The sequence below is a fragment of the Hemitrygon akajei genome, chromosome 21 (assembly GCF_048418815.1).
Source record: "Hemitrygon akajei chromosome 21, sHemAka1.3, whole genome shotgun sequence".
Taxonomy (NCBI): domain Eukaryota; kingdom Metazoa; phylum Chordata; class Chondrichthyes; order Myliobatiformes; family Dasyatidae; genus Hemitrygon; species Hemitrygon akajei.
In genome coordinates this window covers 33,166,088-33,182,530 of record NC_133144.1, presented here as the reverse complement: position 1 = coordinate 33,182,530, position 16,443 = coordinate 33,166,088, and the positions used below count along the sequence as shown (strand labels likewise).

At 45.1% G+C, this 16,443-nt stretch overlaps 1 protein-coding gene across 50 annotated transcripts in view; it reads right to left on the bottom strand.

The window, feature by feature from the left end:
• Positions 1-16,443, bottom strand: part of LOC140714198 (sorbin and SH3 domain-containing protein 1-like) — a 394,119-nt gene that overhangs the window by 102,670 nt on the left and 275,006 nt on the right. For 46 of the 50 annotated variants that reach the window (XM_073025130.1, XM_073025154.1, XM_073025132.1 and 43 more), the window contains one exon: positions 605-657. In XM_073025130.1, coding sequence (XP_072881231.1) covers positions 605-614 — 10 coding nt within the window. In that variant the 5' untranslated portion in view covers positions 615-657. Of the gene's footprint in view, positions 1-604; positions 658-1,789; positions 1,836-8,863; positions 9,014-16,443 lie in introns of those variants that run through there. The other 4 variants (XM_073025121.1, XM_073025122.1, XM_073025147.1 and 1 more) reach the window with 2 other exon arrangements.

The window sequence follows — 16,443 nt, the reverse complement described above, 5'->3', positions numbered from 1 at the left end:
CTCCCATCTCCATCACAAAGACAGGCTAACTCTCCCTAATGGGAGGTAACCTATTGTCCGGTTGTAATGGAATTCACTATTACTAAGCGAGTGTTGCTGTTGTATAATACTCTCCACTGTTCTTTATACATCACTACAGTATGGAACCCAGTGCAGTCTCAAGTTAAATACAGAAACCGAAAGCACAAGCTACTAGGCTCAAGGATGGCTTCTAATCAGTCTTATAACACTGTCGAACAGTCTCCTGGTATAATGAGATGGATTCTGGACCTCCCCATCTAACTTGTAAGAAGCCTTGTAAGCCTGTTGCCTGCCTTCACTGCACTTTCTCTAGAACCGTAACCACACTTTGTTTTCCCTTGTGCTACCTCAGTGCACTGATCTGATGAAACGATCTGTGTGGATAGCACACAAATCGAAGTTTATCTCTGTAGCTCAGAACATGCGACAATCATAAACCAGCTTACCAATGAATTAAGATGGTCTGGAGTTTGACCGTGCGGCCCTCCTAAATTCAATATCCTGTGGCACTCGCGAAGCCTTTCATAATCACATCAAAAGGATGAGGGCAATTATCTAGATTAATTCTGAGCTGTTCTCATACCTGAACTCATGGTGATAGTTGAATTTGTCTTCTGAACTTCAAGACTCTCGTCCCTGTAATACAAAGAAAGTAATGACGATCAAAACCAATCCGTTTGCAATCTTTGCAGAGACATTTGAAGCCACAGAGACTGGCAGGAGCACCACCCCCCAACCCCACTCCCGTGTGGCTTAATAATGCTGGGACTCATCGGTACATTCAAATGCAAGTCTCTTAACCCTTTCACAGCCATTGCACAAAATCAAGGAGTCAGAAATATTGAACACAAGAGGTTCTGCAGATGCCGTAAATCCACAGCAACAAATCCAAAATGCTGGAGGAGCTCAGCAGCATTTTAATCTGTTGAGTTCCTCCAGCATTTTGTGTTTCTTAGTCAGATACGTTGTTAGGTACAGCTCTAATACGGGGAAATGTCGCAGCTATTCTGCAAGCAGAGCTTTAGTAAACCCAACAAAGGACTGGTTCATCCGATTTAACACAAGAGGCAAAATACTGCAGAACTTCCCACTCTCCAAGAAGATATTCCTTGCCCAAGCTAAGTACCCCTCTCTCATTCACTCAACTAAGATGCTGGAGGTTAGGTGGTAATTTGAACCAAGTTACTTACTTATTTCTAACAGAGCATACACAGGATAAAGCAAGAGTTTCTGCTCTGTATGTCTATTAATATACTTTGTACATAGAGGCAATTCCCTTTCAGAGACAGACTGTCACTAGAATTATTACTCCCAAATAATATTACAATGTTAGCCAAACAGCTAGACATGAGGTACAATTCTTAGAGGCTTGCACCCATTTCTAAATATGCCACAAGTTTTACTTACAGATACACAGACACTCACACACTCACAAGATTTGTATTTTATCCCCTTCTACTTCCTCAGTACATTGTCCCAACACACTAAGGCAGAATGGATAATGGAAATTTAAGATACAGAATAAAAATCCATTCTAATCTGAAAAAAAATAAACCTACAATACAGAACAATAACATGTTTTGTTCTTTTTCGCCCAGGGTTTATTACAGAAAATTGCCACACAGACAGATTTCTAGGAACACAACTCCTCTGTAATTAACTGCATTTAAAGGTTTACTAGTTACTGCGATTTCAACCTAAAGATCTTTGATTTGAAGACGGCAGACATCGTTAGAGTCAAGGTAATACCACAAGAGCACAAACTTACCAAGTGCCTGTCCATACACTGAGAGGGGAGTAGAGATGCACTCTTGGGTATTTGAAAAGGGAGTCAGCGGAGGCACAGGGAAGGGGATAAGGAGGATCATTATTCAAGGGAATTGTCTCTCTCGATACTGAAAAATCCTAATATGCTAAGATTCTATTCAACCAACAAATATTGCAATTATGCAGAATATGCAGTAGCACCATTGGCAGAAGCACAACTCAATAAAATTCTGGATCCATTTAAAAGAGAGCTCTTGGGTGTACATCGAGAGCCGGGGCGACAGCTCCAAACATGAAATCAGATCTAATGTTTTATCCCAGGCCAAAGTGTGGAGCTTTTTCCATACTGCCTGTCTTCTGTATAATATACTGAGGTGTCAAACACAGGCTTACCCTAAATGGGACAACATTCTAAAACCAAACAAGTCCAATTGATTTTAATATCTCTGGAGGCTACAGTCTTCTGGTCCAGCTGCGAGTCTTTTTAACAATGTGGAGAGTCCACAAAGGCCAGAATGAGCAACTCAATGAGGCCCTGCACTAGGTGAAAGGTTAGGCCTCCCAGCAGAGAGAGGAGGAGTTCAATTAGACCTCAGGTTTGTTCCCCTTTCATCTGGGCTGTCACTGCTTCCCAGTCCTTGATCCAGATCCACTGCTGCCTTCAGCCAAAAACTAAGCCAGCTCTACCACTGTGGATATTTTCAATTAATACCCAGAATCTGTGGCTTTCCAGGGGGTAGGGCTCGAGGTCATCACGGTTCTTGTGTGAGGAGTTGATTCCTAATGTGGCCCTGCTCGACCTGGCTGTGGAAATACAGACCTCACTACTTGGCCTGCTTGATGTTTTCGCACTAATTCTCTGACCTTCCCCACAGGAGAAAATCACTACTCTAATGTAATCCACAGAGTTGAATTGGGTAAGCACTTCAATTAGGTCTTTCTCCAGCAAAAGTTATTCTGTGGCTTTAAAGATGAACTTGCACTTCACCAGGGAAGACCTTCCTTCCTGAAACACTGGCTTGGACAGAGTGAAGTGATACTGGTGCAGCCTGGACACAAATGACTCGATCCCGCTCTCCTTCAAGGGGCAAGGCACCAGTTGCAGGTTTTAAAGTCACTGGCCTTTAGCGAATTCTGCACTCAGAACCCTCAACTCTTTAGCTGTCCACAGTCCCAAGCTTCACCATGAACCTTCTTCTATGTGTCCATGAATGGAGAGGAAAACCATTCCCACTGGCAGAGGGGCCAAGAAGCAGGGAATGAAGCTTGCAGGTAACTGACTAGAACCAAGTGTGATTCAACAACATTTTGATATACATTTGGAGCCTTGAACTCACTACCGGGAGAAGCCAATGAAGATTCAATTGTCATGCTCAAAGGAGAGCTTGAGGAAGCCATTTGGCTCTTTAAAACTGCTCTTCCATTCTTACCTTGCATCTCAACACTGTGATCCAGTTCTCGTCCTGTGCAGCCAGGAATAAGGACAGGATTCGCAGGGCTGTGGGGCAGTGGTTTAGATGGAGCATTTTTGCACACAGCCAGTGCGAACTGGACTGAACCTGGGCCTCCTTCCACACTGTAACTTCGTAATTCAGTCACAGCCAGCTCTTGGGTGGGCTAGAGAGCAGCCTTCACCGAGCAGGTCTTCTTCTAACAGCAGCCAGTGTCTGCCTCGGGGTGGAGCAGCCCAACTGAGCAATGGTGCATTTAGCAGCTGCGGGAAAGGGCACACACACACACCCCCGCCCCCTCCGTTTCCTTCCAATCCTCCTGGCAAATGCACATTTCAGAAGGCGATGCACAGTGGTCTCACTCGCACTACAGCCTCAGGTCAGAATTACACAGAGGGACTCAGACACCGGCTGTGCGTTCAGGCCCCGACAGAATGCACCCACCTCACCACCAGCCAAGGAGGGTCTTGCTAGAGAGTTCTAGCAATGAGGGATCCTTTACCAAATGGTTTTGGCAGTTTCCTGAGGATACAGTCACTCAGAACCCGCCAGCTCTGTTTACCCTGACAGAAGCCCTGAGAACATTCCGTGCAAAGTGGCATCCTGATTGAAACGTGCACCTCCAAGTACAACAGGGGAACTTGTCAAAAAGCAGTGCAGAACTGCACATAGCAAACTGATCCTCACAAAATCATCTGCTTTAAATTATATCCGTATAGGGTTAAATACGGAGGAGACGTCTCGTCCTTCACAGTCTTTGGAATGCTGTGACATGGAGGATCTGACAAAGTCAAAGGAGCTCGCAGGACCCAGTTCAACAGTTTGCCCAAATTCCAAAGGCTCCATTGTGGTCCGATGTGGCAGTAAGCTTCCACACAGGAGCACAGTTCAGCCCTCAACACAAGAGTGACAGCGAACACAGACACATGCAACACACATCAACTCGTGTGGAAATACACTCCAAGAGAGGGCCAGTGTGCGTGTGCAAACACAACCTGTTCTGACGAGGGAGTGTGAATGCATGGGTGCATGTGTAGGACCTGACCCCGGTGAGGGTTTGTGCATGTGAGTATGAGGTGAAGGGCAAGGGGGGGTGGAGGGTGAGAGGGAGGGGTGGGGAGGGGAGGAGGTGGAGAGGGGAAGGGAGGGGAGGGGTGGAGAGAGAGGGGAAGGGAGGGGAGGGGTGGAGAGAGAGGGGAAGGGAAGGGAGAGGGGAAGCCAAAAGGGGTGAGTAGAGGGGGAGCGAGCAGGCAAGGAGAGTGGAAGGGGAGCAAGGAGGGAGGGTCGAAGAGAAGAGGGGTTGTGAGGAGACAGGGGTGAGGAGGGGGGGCGAGGAGAGGGGAGCAAGGAGATGGGAGAGGGGTGGAGGAGAGGGGAGGGGGGTGGCGAGGAGACAGGAGGGGACACCTGACCCTGGAGCATATCAGTATGCATGGGACATGTCTCAAAGTGAGAGTTGGTGTGTTTCTGGGACATATCATCACTGTGAGGGTCAGTATTTGTGGGTCATGCCTCCAGTGAGGGTCAGAGTGTGTGTTGGACCGTCCCCAGTGAGGGTTAATGTGCGGGCTGGACCATCCCCTGGTGAGGGTCAGTAAGTGTGGGACCCTTCCCTCGGTGAAGGTCAGTGAGCATGAGACCTGCCCCTCAGTGAGGGTGTGTGGGGGCTGGCCCATCCCCTGGTGAGGGTCAGTAAGTGTGGGACCCTTCCCTCGGTGAAGGTCAGTGAGCATGAGACCTGCCCCTCAGTGAGGGTGTGTGGGGGCTGGACCATCCCCTGGTGAGGGTCAGTAAGTGTGGGACCCTTCCCTCGGTGAAGGTCAGTGAGCATGAGACCTGCCCCTCAGTGAGGGTGTGTGGGGGCTGGCCTGTCGCCCAGTGAAAGTCAGTGTGTACGAGACCTGCCACGAGTGAGGGTCGAGACTTGTGGGACCCGTCCCCCAGTAAGGGTCAAAGAGCATAGGAGTCACTCCCCAATCAGGGTTGGTGTGCATTTGACTGCCTCCCACTGAGGGTCAGGGAATGGAGGAAACGTCCTCCGGTGGGTCTTCCCCCAGAGGATTAATTTATATGGGACCAGTGAGGGTGTTGAAACTGTACTCTATAACTCCCCATATTGAGCAAGAGAGTTTTTTTTAATTGCAGTTGAATTGAAGTTATAATGAGCCTCCAGTGCTGTTGCTGGAGAGTCATCTTTTCCAATGCATCACACAGCTCCTGACATCTCCTTAAAAGGTGTGGAAAAGTAGCCACACATTGAAACTGGATGAACAAATAAAGGATTCTGTGAGGAATGTAGATAAGTTGGCTTTGTGCACCACAGCACCAAGTCACTTGAGATACTTCAAGACTGCAAGGATTTTGTGGAATGATGGTGCATGTTATCAACATTTTCAGCCTTTTAGCCAGGGAGTACTGTAGCAAAGTAGGAGGGGGAGAAATTGTTAACTACCTAGGGACCAACAGAAAAAGAAAGCCAAGTATCCTCTTGATTATGATTCTTAAATAGGAATTAAAATTATGTCTTATTTAACACTTGGACAAAGCAAGGCAAGGAAAACTCCATGTCAGTGCTGTACATTAAACAGTGCTCCCACCAAGACCTTAACTCCTTCAACCATCAGCTCTCCACTGAGACATCCTCCTTCCTTCTGGAGAAACCAGGAAACTAGATGGTGTGCAAAGAGAGCCAGCAACATAAAAGCAGTCCCAAATACAAATAGAATGGTACGGACAGAAACCTAGCAGTTGACCCTGGATCCCGTTTCCTTAGTTTGAGATCTAACTTCACACAGCTTTGATGGTCACCTCCAGGAACAGGTAGCTAAAACTGAAGGTGGCCCTTGTGAATGGCAGACAATCTTGATATCACTGGACAGTATCAGAACCACCTCAAATTAATCACACTTCACTCTACTTGCCAAGTAACTAAACTAATACATTCAAACTTTGATGGAGCATGACAGTTGATGAGAAGATTCCGTTCCTTCCTATAGCCTCAAGCCCATCTTTCCACGTCCACGATTTTCTCCCATTCCCACCAACTTATCGTAGCCCAGGTCCCATGACTTCACCATGAAAAGGAGGCGGCTGCAGTGGCAGTAAATGGTTTGTCAAGAGCAACAATCACTTCCTAAAATTGACTGGAGCATCTCCACACTGTGAGGGCAAGGGGTGAAATCTGAACACGCAGAAATAACTTACTTGGCCTCTGCACAGTTATCAGGATCTGGAATCGGCACATACCATTCCCACAGAATGAAAACAAGAACTTGAGTTATTACTCCCAGTGAACTTCATGCTCTCAGAGGAATAAATCCTAGATAACTGATCTGTAGCCTGCTGATTTGCAGCCCACACATTCCACATAAAAACTCATTTCCAAAGACTAAACAAGGCAAATCCCTTACCTTTTAGCAGAACCTAGTTTATTAGCCTTCATGACCAGCACCTCTCCCTGACATCAGGGTAAGGTACTAATTATTTGTCCTGAAGAAGGGCCTTGGCTTGAACGGTTGCTTCATCTCCATAGACGCTGCCTGACCAGCTGAGAACCTCCAGCATTTTGTGTGTGCTGCTTTGGATTGCTGGCGTTTGCAAGCATTTCTTGTGTTTACAAATGCATCTTTGTGGGCACTTCCATACGTCCACCTCCCTGTTTTGCACCAGTTCCCAAGATTAACTCAGTGCCAACAGCTCTCACCACAACCGTGGGTAACCTCTGACATCCAGACTCAGGGGAGTACGAGCAGGTCACCAGATCCAATGGAAAACAGCCCTCAGCTCTAAGCCAAGTGGTGAGTTTGAGCACCCAGTCATTTCCAAAGGTATCTTCCTCTTGGACTTTACACAAGCTCTGGGCTGCAAGACTTCTGTAGCCAGTGAGGCTTTCTGAGGCAGCAGAGGCTGAAGGGTGATCTGATGGAGCTTTATAAGATGAGAGGCAAAAATAGAGTGAAAAGAGAGTATCTGTTTCCTAGGGTTGAAATGAAGGTGAGAGGGGGTAGTTTCAAGGGGGATGTGAGGGGTAAGTTTTTTTTAAAACTCAGAGTCGTGGATGCCTGGTATGGTGGCAGAGGCAAATGCATTAGAGGATTTTAAGAGACATGTGGATAGGCACACGGATGTAAGGAAGATGGAGGGATATGGACATGGTGTAAATAGGAGGAATTAGCATTGGGGTGTTTTTGATTTGCTTTTTTTTTTGCACAATATTGTGGGCTGAATGGCCTGTTCTGTTCTATTTTCTACATTCGTGAAATGATCTGGAAAATCTGGTGACTGGTTTATACAGAATACATCCCCCACAGCCATCTGATGATGGGAAGTTGACATCAGATACTAGATAAACCTTGGCCCAGGACACTAGGAGGTTACTTGAATGATGAGAGAGGATCACATTTGTACCCTTATCCACGGCTCGAAACTTCAGTGTTACTTCTGTATCTACACCCCATCACCCAGCCACCAACTTGGAGGTCATTCACTGCAATAATGAATGACACTGACAATGAATGACATGTTTGTACACATGTTATTTTATGGTACCTTATGTTTGTAATGTAGTGGGCTCCTGCTGCAAAAAAAAAATTAATGCCATTTGAAATTAATAATTTTCATGCCATTTATGTTTGGTGTATGCACGCTCATGTCAACAATAAAGTTGAACTTGACCTTCCTGAGATCTTTGGGCTCATCCTTAGTTCTCACCTTTCCGAATGCCTGTGCTTGTTAACTTGCACTGGCTCCAGGTAAATCAACTCATTACCAATAAGTTTCTCATGTTAAGTCTTCCTACAATGTCTGTCTCTATAAACTCTGCTGACCACACAATCCTCAGAGACACATGTTCCTCCAATGTGGCCTCTTAAGCAACAGGTCAACGAACTCCTGTTTCTTCCTTTAAAGCCACTCCTCAAAGGCCAAGATTTTGGTCACACCTCCATGTGGTTTGATTCAAAATTATTCGAAGATGGTTGATTTTGATGCTTTAAATGAAGCTATTTAATTGTAAAGGATTGTTCCAGCAACCCACGCGAGCCTGAAGTAGTAGTAAACAAGTCACATCAACCAACATTCCTGCAATGTTTCACAGTCATGCTATATTTATTTTAATACTTCAAAGATATAATGACTGCTTCCACAAGGCCTAAGGAATGTAAACCAAGTCTCTGTCCCTCAACGTGACGCCTCCAATATGATCCGTCTGCTAAATTTGGAAGCTTGAGCTCAGGGTGACAGTGCACTGGTGTCAGTGATGCTCATTCAGGAAACAGGCCACTGCCACTCCTTGTTTAATCTACTGGCTCACAAAATGGCCAACCGGGCAACATCCACAAATGCCCAGTGACTAGCCTGCACACTAGATGCACACTTCAAGACACACGGACTAATTTACAAAAGCTGCATAATAACCCTGGCTTGCTGACATCATATAATTCTTTTCTAAACTATTGACAATTTTCAACATTTGACTGAATGGGTAAAGTAAAATCAAACACTTCAGACAGAAAGGCTACAAACATATTTTCTACGTGGAGATCTACAGCCTAAAGAGAACAATTCAAGCTTTTCTTTAAAACAAAAATAAGTATTTAAAATTTCAAGAAAAAGACTGATTTTACCTTGGTTCCAGTTTTTCAGTTAAAGGGGGCATTTCCTCTCCTCTTTGCTGCTTCGGACTTTATAATGCAATTCCTAGCTCTTAAAACAAGGTTTCTAGTGTGCAGTGTCTGCTGCTTCAGTTACACGCATTAGAAACTTTGGAAGTTACTGCCCATGGCTCTCAGCTTTTAATACCTCAACTCCTCCCACCAGCTCTGTTAATTAGGTTCCTTGTCCCGTCAACCTCCCTATCTAACTGGGTCCCAGAAGTATCTGAAGTATCTCAAGTATTTAACGGCACATGTTCATTTTTAGCCTAATGAGGGCTGGTGACCTCATACTTTGACAGCTCTGCTCAAGGCCAGAGTTCCTACTGTGGAGGTGCAGAAAGGGACCGAGGAGAGTTACACAATAACAGATCTCGTCTCACATGGTTCGACATCTAATCCTGTGCTGCTGTTCCATCAGTATCACAGGCAGCCCACAATCAAATTTCAGAACTCCATAAGCTTACTGGCTTTCCATTTGGAGCCGGGTGTGAACTGATGAACTTTTTACCCAGGGCACTGCCCCGCTCACTGCTTGCTCACAGTGTGTGCCACAGTACAATGCATCATGGGGTATCAATACAGGTAGGGGCGCAACCTGAAATTCCATTGATACAAAGCGCGGTGCCTTTTCCTTCTCCAAGGAGATGTGGCGCACAAAGTGATGGCTCTCCACTTTGTCAGCCAGTTGAAACTATCCAGAAGGCAATCCCTACACCCCAGGAGCTCCCAGTTCCAGCAACGCTATAACAGAGAGAAGAAAAAAGTGGGGTATCCCAGCCATGGGTAGGGGGAAAAAGCATCCTCGGATGGTTTTTATCTGCCCTGTGGAATTCCAATTGCAAAGAACTTTCCTACACTGCCTGGTGCCCCTCCACAAGAGGAACATCCCAGAATTCCAGCAAGCATGGTCCTGAGACTGCCACAGGGAAGTCCCACCCATCCTTTCCAGTATGGTGGTGGTGCAGTAGTTAAATGACCAGATCGGTAACAGCCCAAACACCAGAGTTCAAATCCTGAAATGGCAGATGTAGAATCTCAAGTCTGGAATTTAAATAGCTAGCTATTGATCTTATAATCTACAAAATTAACTGCTGAAAAAAAAAATCACTCGTTCAAGAAGGAAAACTGCCTTCCTTGCCTGAAATAGCTTACTGGAATCTCAAGCCCCAAGCCATTTGCTTCCAGGGAAACTAGAATGGTCTTAAATGCTAGTTGTGTCACTGATACCCACTTCCTGAAAGCAAATTTATAAAAGTCCACAAAATAGGATACCAGCCTTTGAACATTTGCTGTGGAAATGGATTCTGAACTACTTCTGGGCCACCAACCAGATTGTTCCAGATCTTACCAGATCTTTATTCACTAGCTGTCAACTTTGTCCTCTGCCTTACCTCCATAACCTCTAGAGGGCTCCTCGTTCCTACCTGACTAGCTGGACCTCTGCAGATCCACAATAGGGAGCTGTGCCTTTAAATGTGAGGCCCTTTAACGTCTTGAATGCTGCCCTTTAACCCCCTTCATACTTCAATAATAAAATTAAAATTACGATGATCGGCATTGCACATGACAACATTAAACTAATTTCACCCTCTACAGAAGTTTCTGGTCCTGCTGGATTTCTCTATTGTGTCTAAGTTGGTACATTGATACACGGAGACACAACTTACAGCAACGATGAGGTGGCTGGTATGTATAAAATGTTCCAGGTATACACCTGTCCGATAATGATCCCCGGCATATGTGGCTGTACATCATGGGCATTACTGACTACAGAAGGAAAAACAGCATCAACTATACGGGTAACGCCTCCCTCCTCGACGTTCCTGACAACTTTTATGCCCACTTCGAGGCATGCAACAAAACAGCAGCCACAAAAGCCATCCCCCTTTCTTGTTGAGCAACCATGGTCGGTGACAGCAGCAGATGTGAGAACGACTCTGCAAAGAGTCAAACCCTGTTACATTGCTGGGCCAGGTAACATTCCAGGCTGAATACTCACTGACGTCTTCACGGATATCTTCAAAACTTCACTCACACAAGCTGCTGTCTCCACCTGCTGAAAATCAGCCACAATTACCCCAGTACCAAAGAACTCTACACCTTCAGAGCTAAACAACTACCACCCAGTGCGCTGACGACAATCATCGTGGAGTGCTTTGAGTGGCTGGTAATAGCACACATCAAAATCTCCATTCCTGTCACACTGGACACTCACCAATATGCTTACCATGAGAAACCACTATGACAGATGCCATAGCAACCATCATGCACCTGGCCCTGAAACACCTAGAAAACAAGGACACTTACGTGAGAATGCTGTTTCTCGATTTCACACTACTGTCCCACAGACCTTGGTGAATAACCTCCTGTTCAGGTCTAAATGCACCACTATGTGGTTGGGTGTTGGATTTACTAACCAACAGACCTCAGATAGTTAAAATGTAGAACTGTTCCTCCCTCCTCCCTCCCTATCATCCTCAATATGGAAGCCACCCTGCAGGGCTGTGTGCTGAGCCCACTGTTGTACTCTCTGCTCACACACTACTGCACGGCCAAACACACCAGCAATCACATTGTCAACTTCACCAACGACACAAGAGTGGTGGGTCTCATCACCGACAACTATGAGATGGCCTACAGAGAGTAGCTGGAAGAGCTCGAGGCCTGATGCCAGGCGAATGACCTCTTCCTCAAAGTCAACATGCCAAAAGAGATGGCTATAACCTCAAAAGAACTCGCACCACTCATACCCTCTTTACATCGGTGCTGCACCAGTGGAACCTGCAAGCAGTTTTGAACTCCTGGGAGTGCACATCCCGCCCAACCTCTCATGGTCCCAGAACACATGCTACACAATCAAGAAAGCTCACCAACACCTCTACTTCTGAGGAGGCTGAAGGGAGCTCAACTATACAAATCAAGACTCATGATCTTCTACAAACGGGCGGTTGAGGACATCCTGACACGCTGCATCACTTTATGGTACAGAAACTGCACGGCAGCAGACAAGAAGGCCCTACAATGGGTAGTCAATACTATCCGACACATTACCAGCACCAGACTACCCATCATCAAGGACATATTATACATGCTGGAAAAAGGCCAGTGATGTGAAGGATCTCACCCACCCTGCTCATAGACTACTTGTCTTACTCCCATCAAGCAGGAGGCATCCATACCAGGACCACTACACTCACAAATAGCTACCTTCCACAAAGTAGTAAGGATGATCAACACCTCCACTATTTTATCATTTCCTGTCAGAATTACCCTATGTACAGACATTCCTGTATCTATCGTCACTTTATGTACATATAATCAGTGTATGCAGATAAGCTATCTTATGAATTTATATTTGTATTATTTTATTATTGTGTTCCATATTTTGTGTTTTTTTGCATTGCATCACATCTAGAGTAACAATCATTCCATTCTCCTTTCATGGAAATGAATGGAACAATCTTCACTCTTCACACATCATTTAAAAAGAGACAAACCAAATCAGCAGCAAATTCTCCCAATAAAAGCAAGATTATTTGAATCTCCAAATGCATTGAGTGGAGTGGAGTTCCTGAATACGATTGCAAAGTAAATGTCAGTCATTTACAAAAGTAAAATTACCCATTGCCTCCAATGCCTTGGGACGTGTCTGTGGCCATCACTGTCCAAAGAACAGGCTTGCATTCACCGTAGATCCCAAGGATGATTCCTTGACCCTGGACTTCTAGAAGCACAGAATGGATGCAGGATCCTACAGTCACAGCTTATTGACATACTCTACAACAAGACTCCAGGGAGCTGGATGAAAGGAATGAAGATAGGTGGCCACATGGGCATGATGTTCAGAAACAGTGGGAAGCCTGCTGGCTGTTGCAGAACACAGAGCCACTGGGCACCGGGACAGAACTGGTGCAACTGGATCCTCGATTTCCTCTTTGCAGACCCCAGTCAGTTCGGGTTGGATGTCTCCTCCACAGGTGCAGAAAGCTATGTGATTAACCCCCTGGTCTACTCGCTTTAGACTTATGACTGTGTGGCTCCAATGCCATATTTAATTATGCTGACGACACTACTGTCATTGGCTGAATCAAAGGTGCTGATGAATCAGCATCAAGGAGGGAGATTGAAAATCTGGCTGAGGGTGCCACAACAACAACCTCCCACTCAACAACAGCAAGACCAAGCAGCTGATTATTGACTTGAGGAGGAGGAGGAAATCGGAGGTCCTCATTGGGGGATCAGAGGTGGAGAGGGTCAGTAACTTTAAATTCCTTGGTATTACCATTTCTGAGGACCTGTCCTGGGCCCAACACACAAGTGCAATTATGAAGAAAGCACAGCAGTGCCTCTACCTCCTGAGAAGTTTGCAAAGATTCGGCATGACATCAAAAACTTTGTCAGACTCCTATGGATGTGCGGTGGAGAGTACATTGACTGGCTGCATTACTGCCTGGTATGGAGACACCACTGTCCTTGAATGGAAAATCTTACAAAAAGTAGTGGATAGCCCAGTTCATCACAGGTAAAGCCCTCCCCCACCATTGAGCACATCTACCGTACTTGAAGCGTGTCTTAGCATCCATTGTCAGGGGCACCCACCATCCAGGCCATGCTTCCTTGTTACTGCTGCCATCAGGAAGGTGATAAAGGAGCCTCAAGGCCCACATCACCAGGTTCAGGAACAGTTATTACCCCCCCCCCCCCCCAACCCTCGGGCTCTCGAACCAGAAGGGAACATTTCATTTAACTTCACTAGGCCCATTGCTGAATTGTTCCCACAACATATGGACTCACTTTCACGGACTCTTCACCTCATGTTCCCAATAGCTACTGCTTTTTTTAAAGATTATTATTATTTCTTTTTATCCTCACTTTTTGTTTTTGCACAGTTCTGTTGTCTTTTGCACACTGGTTGTCCGCCCTGTTGGTGCAGTCTTTCATTGACTCCATTATGGTTATTGGATTTAAAGAGTATGCCTGCAAGAAAATGATTCTCAGGGTTGTATATGGCTTCATACATGTGCTTCAATAATAAATTTACGTTGAACTTAGCATGGGTGAAGTCAAAGGGTCAAGAACACCTGCAGGAGTACCTTGGTGCATCTCCAAAGCAGCACTGGTGCATGCCTCAAATCTCTCTTGCTTCACCTCCCCCCAATCTACATCTCAGGTAACACACACCACTTCTGCAGATCCAGCACCCCCACATACAACCTTTCACCCACACACACTGTGTGCTTGAGCTCTTTAACACAACATACTTGTTTTCCACAAGCCTCATTAAAACCCACCACGTCTCATCCCTGCAATACGCAAAACCAACCCTAACTACATTTTGCCCCAAATTTGCTCTGCGTCTCTTATTGGAACACCAGCTCCCCACCCCCTTATGAAGCAGTTTGAGGCTGCTTTTTCAGGAAAGGGATAGAAAATGCCGGAAACACTCAGTACACCAGTTAATTGAAATTTAAAACAGTGCCCAATGGATTTATGAGCCAAGATGACCAAACAATTAAAATCTAACAGCAATAAAAGGAGTGAAGAAACAGACGAATGGAAATGCAGGAAATGGATCTGAAGGCCTGTCCTCGTTCCCATGACCTATGGAATAGTTTCAGAGTTAGTTCCCTTCAGTACAGCTGTTGTGCCTGTCAACAGACCCACAACTCAGAGGGGGTTACTGCTGCCTCCTTCTTCAGCTTCCAGCCAATCAGCACTTCAGTGTTTGTGGGGTTTAAGGCTGAAACAATAAACACCTATATGCTGAATGCTGATCGAGGGACTTGCCCCAGACCGCTTTAGGGAAGTAAAGAGACAAAAAGAAGGTTAGAGTAAATTTGGAAAAGCAGAACAAAATAACTCTGAAACAGAATTGACACAATCACTCCTCCTCACCGATCCTAAAGACGAGGAGTGAAACCACAACTACACCACTAGGATCGGTATAACTGGCAGAGCAGACAGATCCAAAATTCAAATAATTTCTTATTGCAAGATTTAAAACAACCTCGGTGCATGAAGAACACAAGAGTACACTTTACAACCATGTTTGCTGGAGGTGGGAGGTCAGATTTGATATTCCAGTGTGGATTTAGACTTCTGTTTCAAGTGTTTCTTTTGATGCCACTTCAGAATCAGGTTTAATATCACTGACAAATGTGAAATTTGCTCTTTTGGGGCAGCAGTACAATGCAACACATAGAACTTACTATCATTAACAATAGTGCAGAAAGAGAGCAAAGTAGTGAGCAGTATCTTGGGGTCTCATCTAATTCCATCAGACAAGCCCGAAATACCTTGCAGATAGAAATAAAATTAGCCATTCTAATCTAAACACAACTTTGCCTTGCTTGGTGCTGTCACTGGGGACTGAACACCAGATGCATCCTGCTAACTAATCCCGACTGGTACAACATACTATATTCTGCAAAATGTTGTCTGGAATGCACAGTCTAAGAGGATAATAGCAGAAGTTTCAACAATAACCTAAGGAAACTAATATGCAGGACTATTGGATGGAGTAGAATGGAAGGATTTATTGAGTAGGCCTTTCAAAGCAACAGTAAAGGACTGATGCACTGCATCAGGGTCAGTGAAGTTCAGTCACCTCCCAAACTCCCAACCCCAAAGCAACACAAATAACTAAGTGTATGGTGACCTAATGAAAAGGCAAAAACTTACCTTTAGACAGCTTTAATCCAGATAAAAGACTTTCAATATCCAAAAAACAGCTTCATTTCTGCAAATGACCACTTTTAGAAACTGAACAACCAGTCACTATATTCTTGCAACCCTGTTTTTCCCCAAAGGAGAAAACTGTATTGGCAATGGAGGGAATTACTTGGGGAAAGAGTTAAGGAATGGGAGTAATGGGATTGCTCTGGTATGAGCTAACAGAGACAAAAATGCACCAAATTGCCTCTGGCTGCGCCAGGAGACTTCTCCAATTCTTCAAGAACAAATTATGGTAGTAGGTATGCTAATTTGAACCTTTATTATGCTCCTAATGCAATCTTCTGACAGCAGTTTATTAGATTTTAACCCATAGAAACTGATACTCTTAAAATGTTAAACAGAAGAAACAGATCAAGTTTAAAGCTGCTATATCTTCAATGGTGAATAAATGCAGTATTCTCGATATTTAGTGGAATATTTCTTTCTTTGGTGAAGAAAAGAAATGGTTTTACACAAATGATTTGTCATGAAGCTTGAACTGGATAAGCAAAATGGTTCAGCAACTCAGTACTGGGAGGTACGGATACATTATATTCTGTCCTGGCTCAGTTCTCAAAACCACTCAATCTCTCCCAGGCCAGTCTCACGTGCTCAACCATAACTACACCCTCACCCCCAATAGTAGCGTTACAACACAAGCAACACAGAAATGCTGGAGGAACTTAGCAAATCAGACAGCATCTATAGAGGGAAATGTTTCAGGTTGAAAGCTTTCATGAGAACTCCAATATTTGGTGCGTTGCTCACTTGTGTCTCCAGCACTACAACACATCTGTGTCACTGGTAAGGCCAGCCTGCCCCAAGTCCATTGAGAC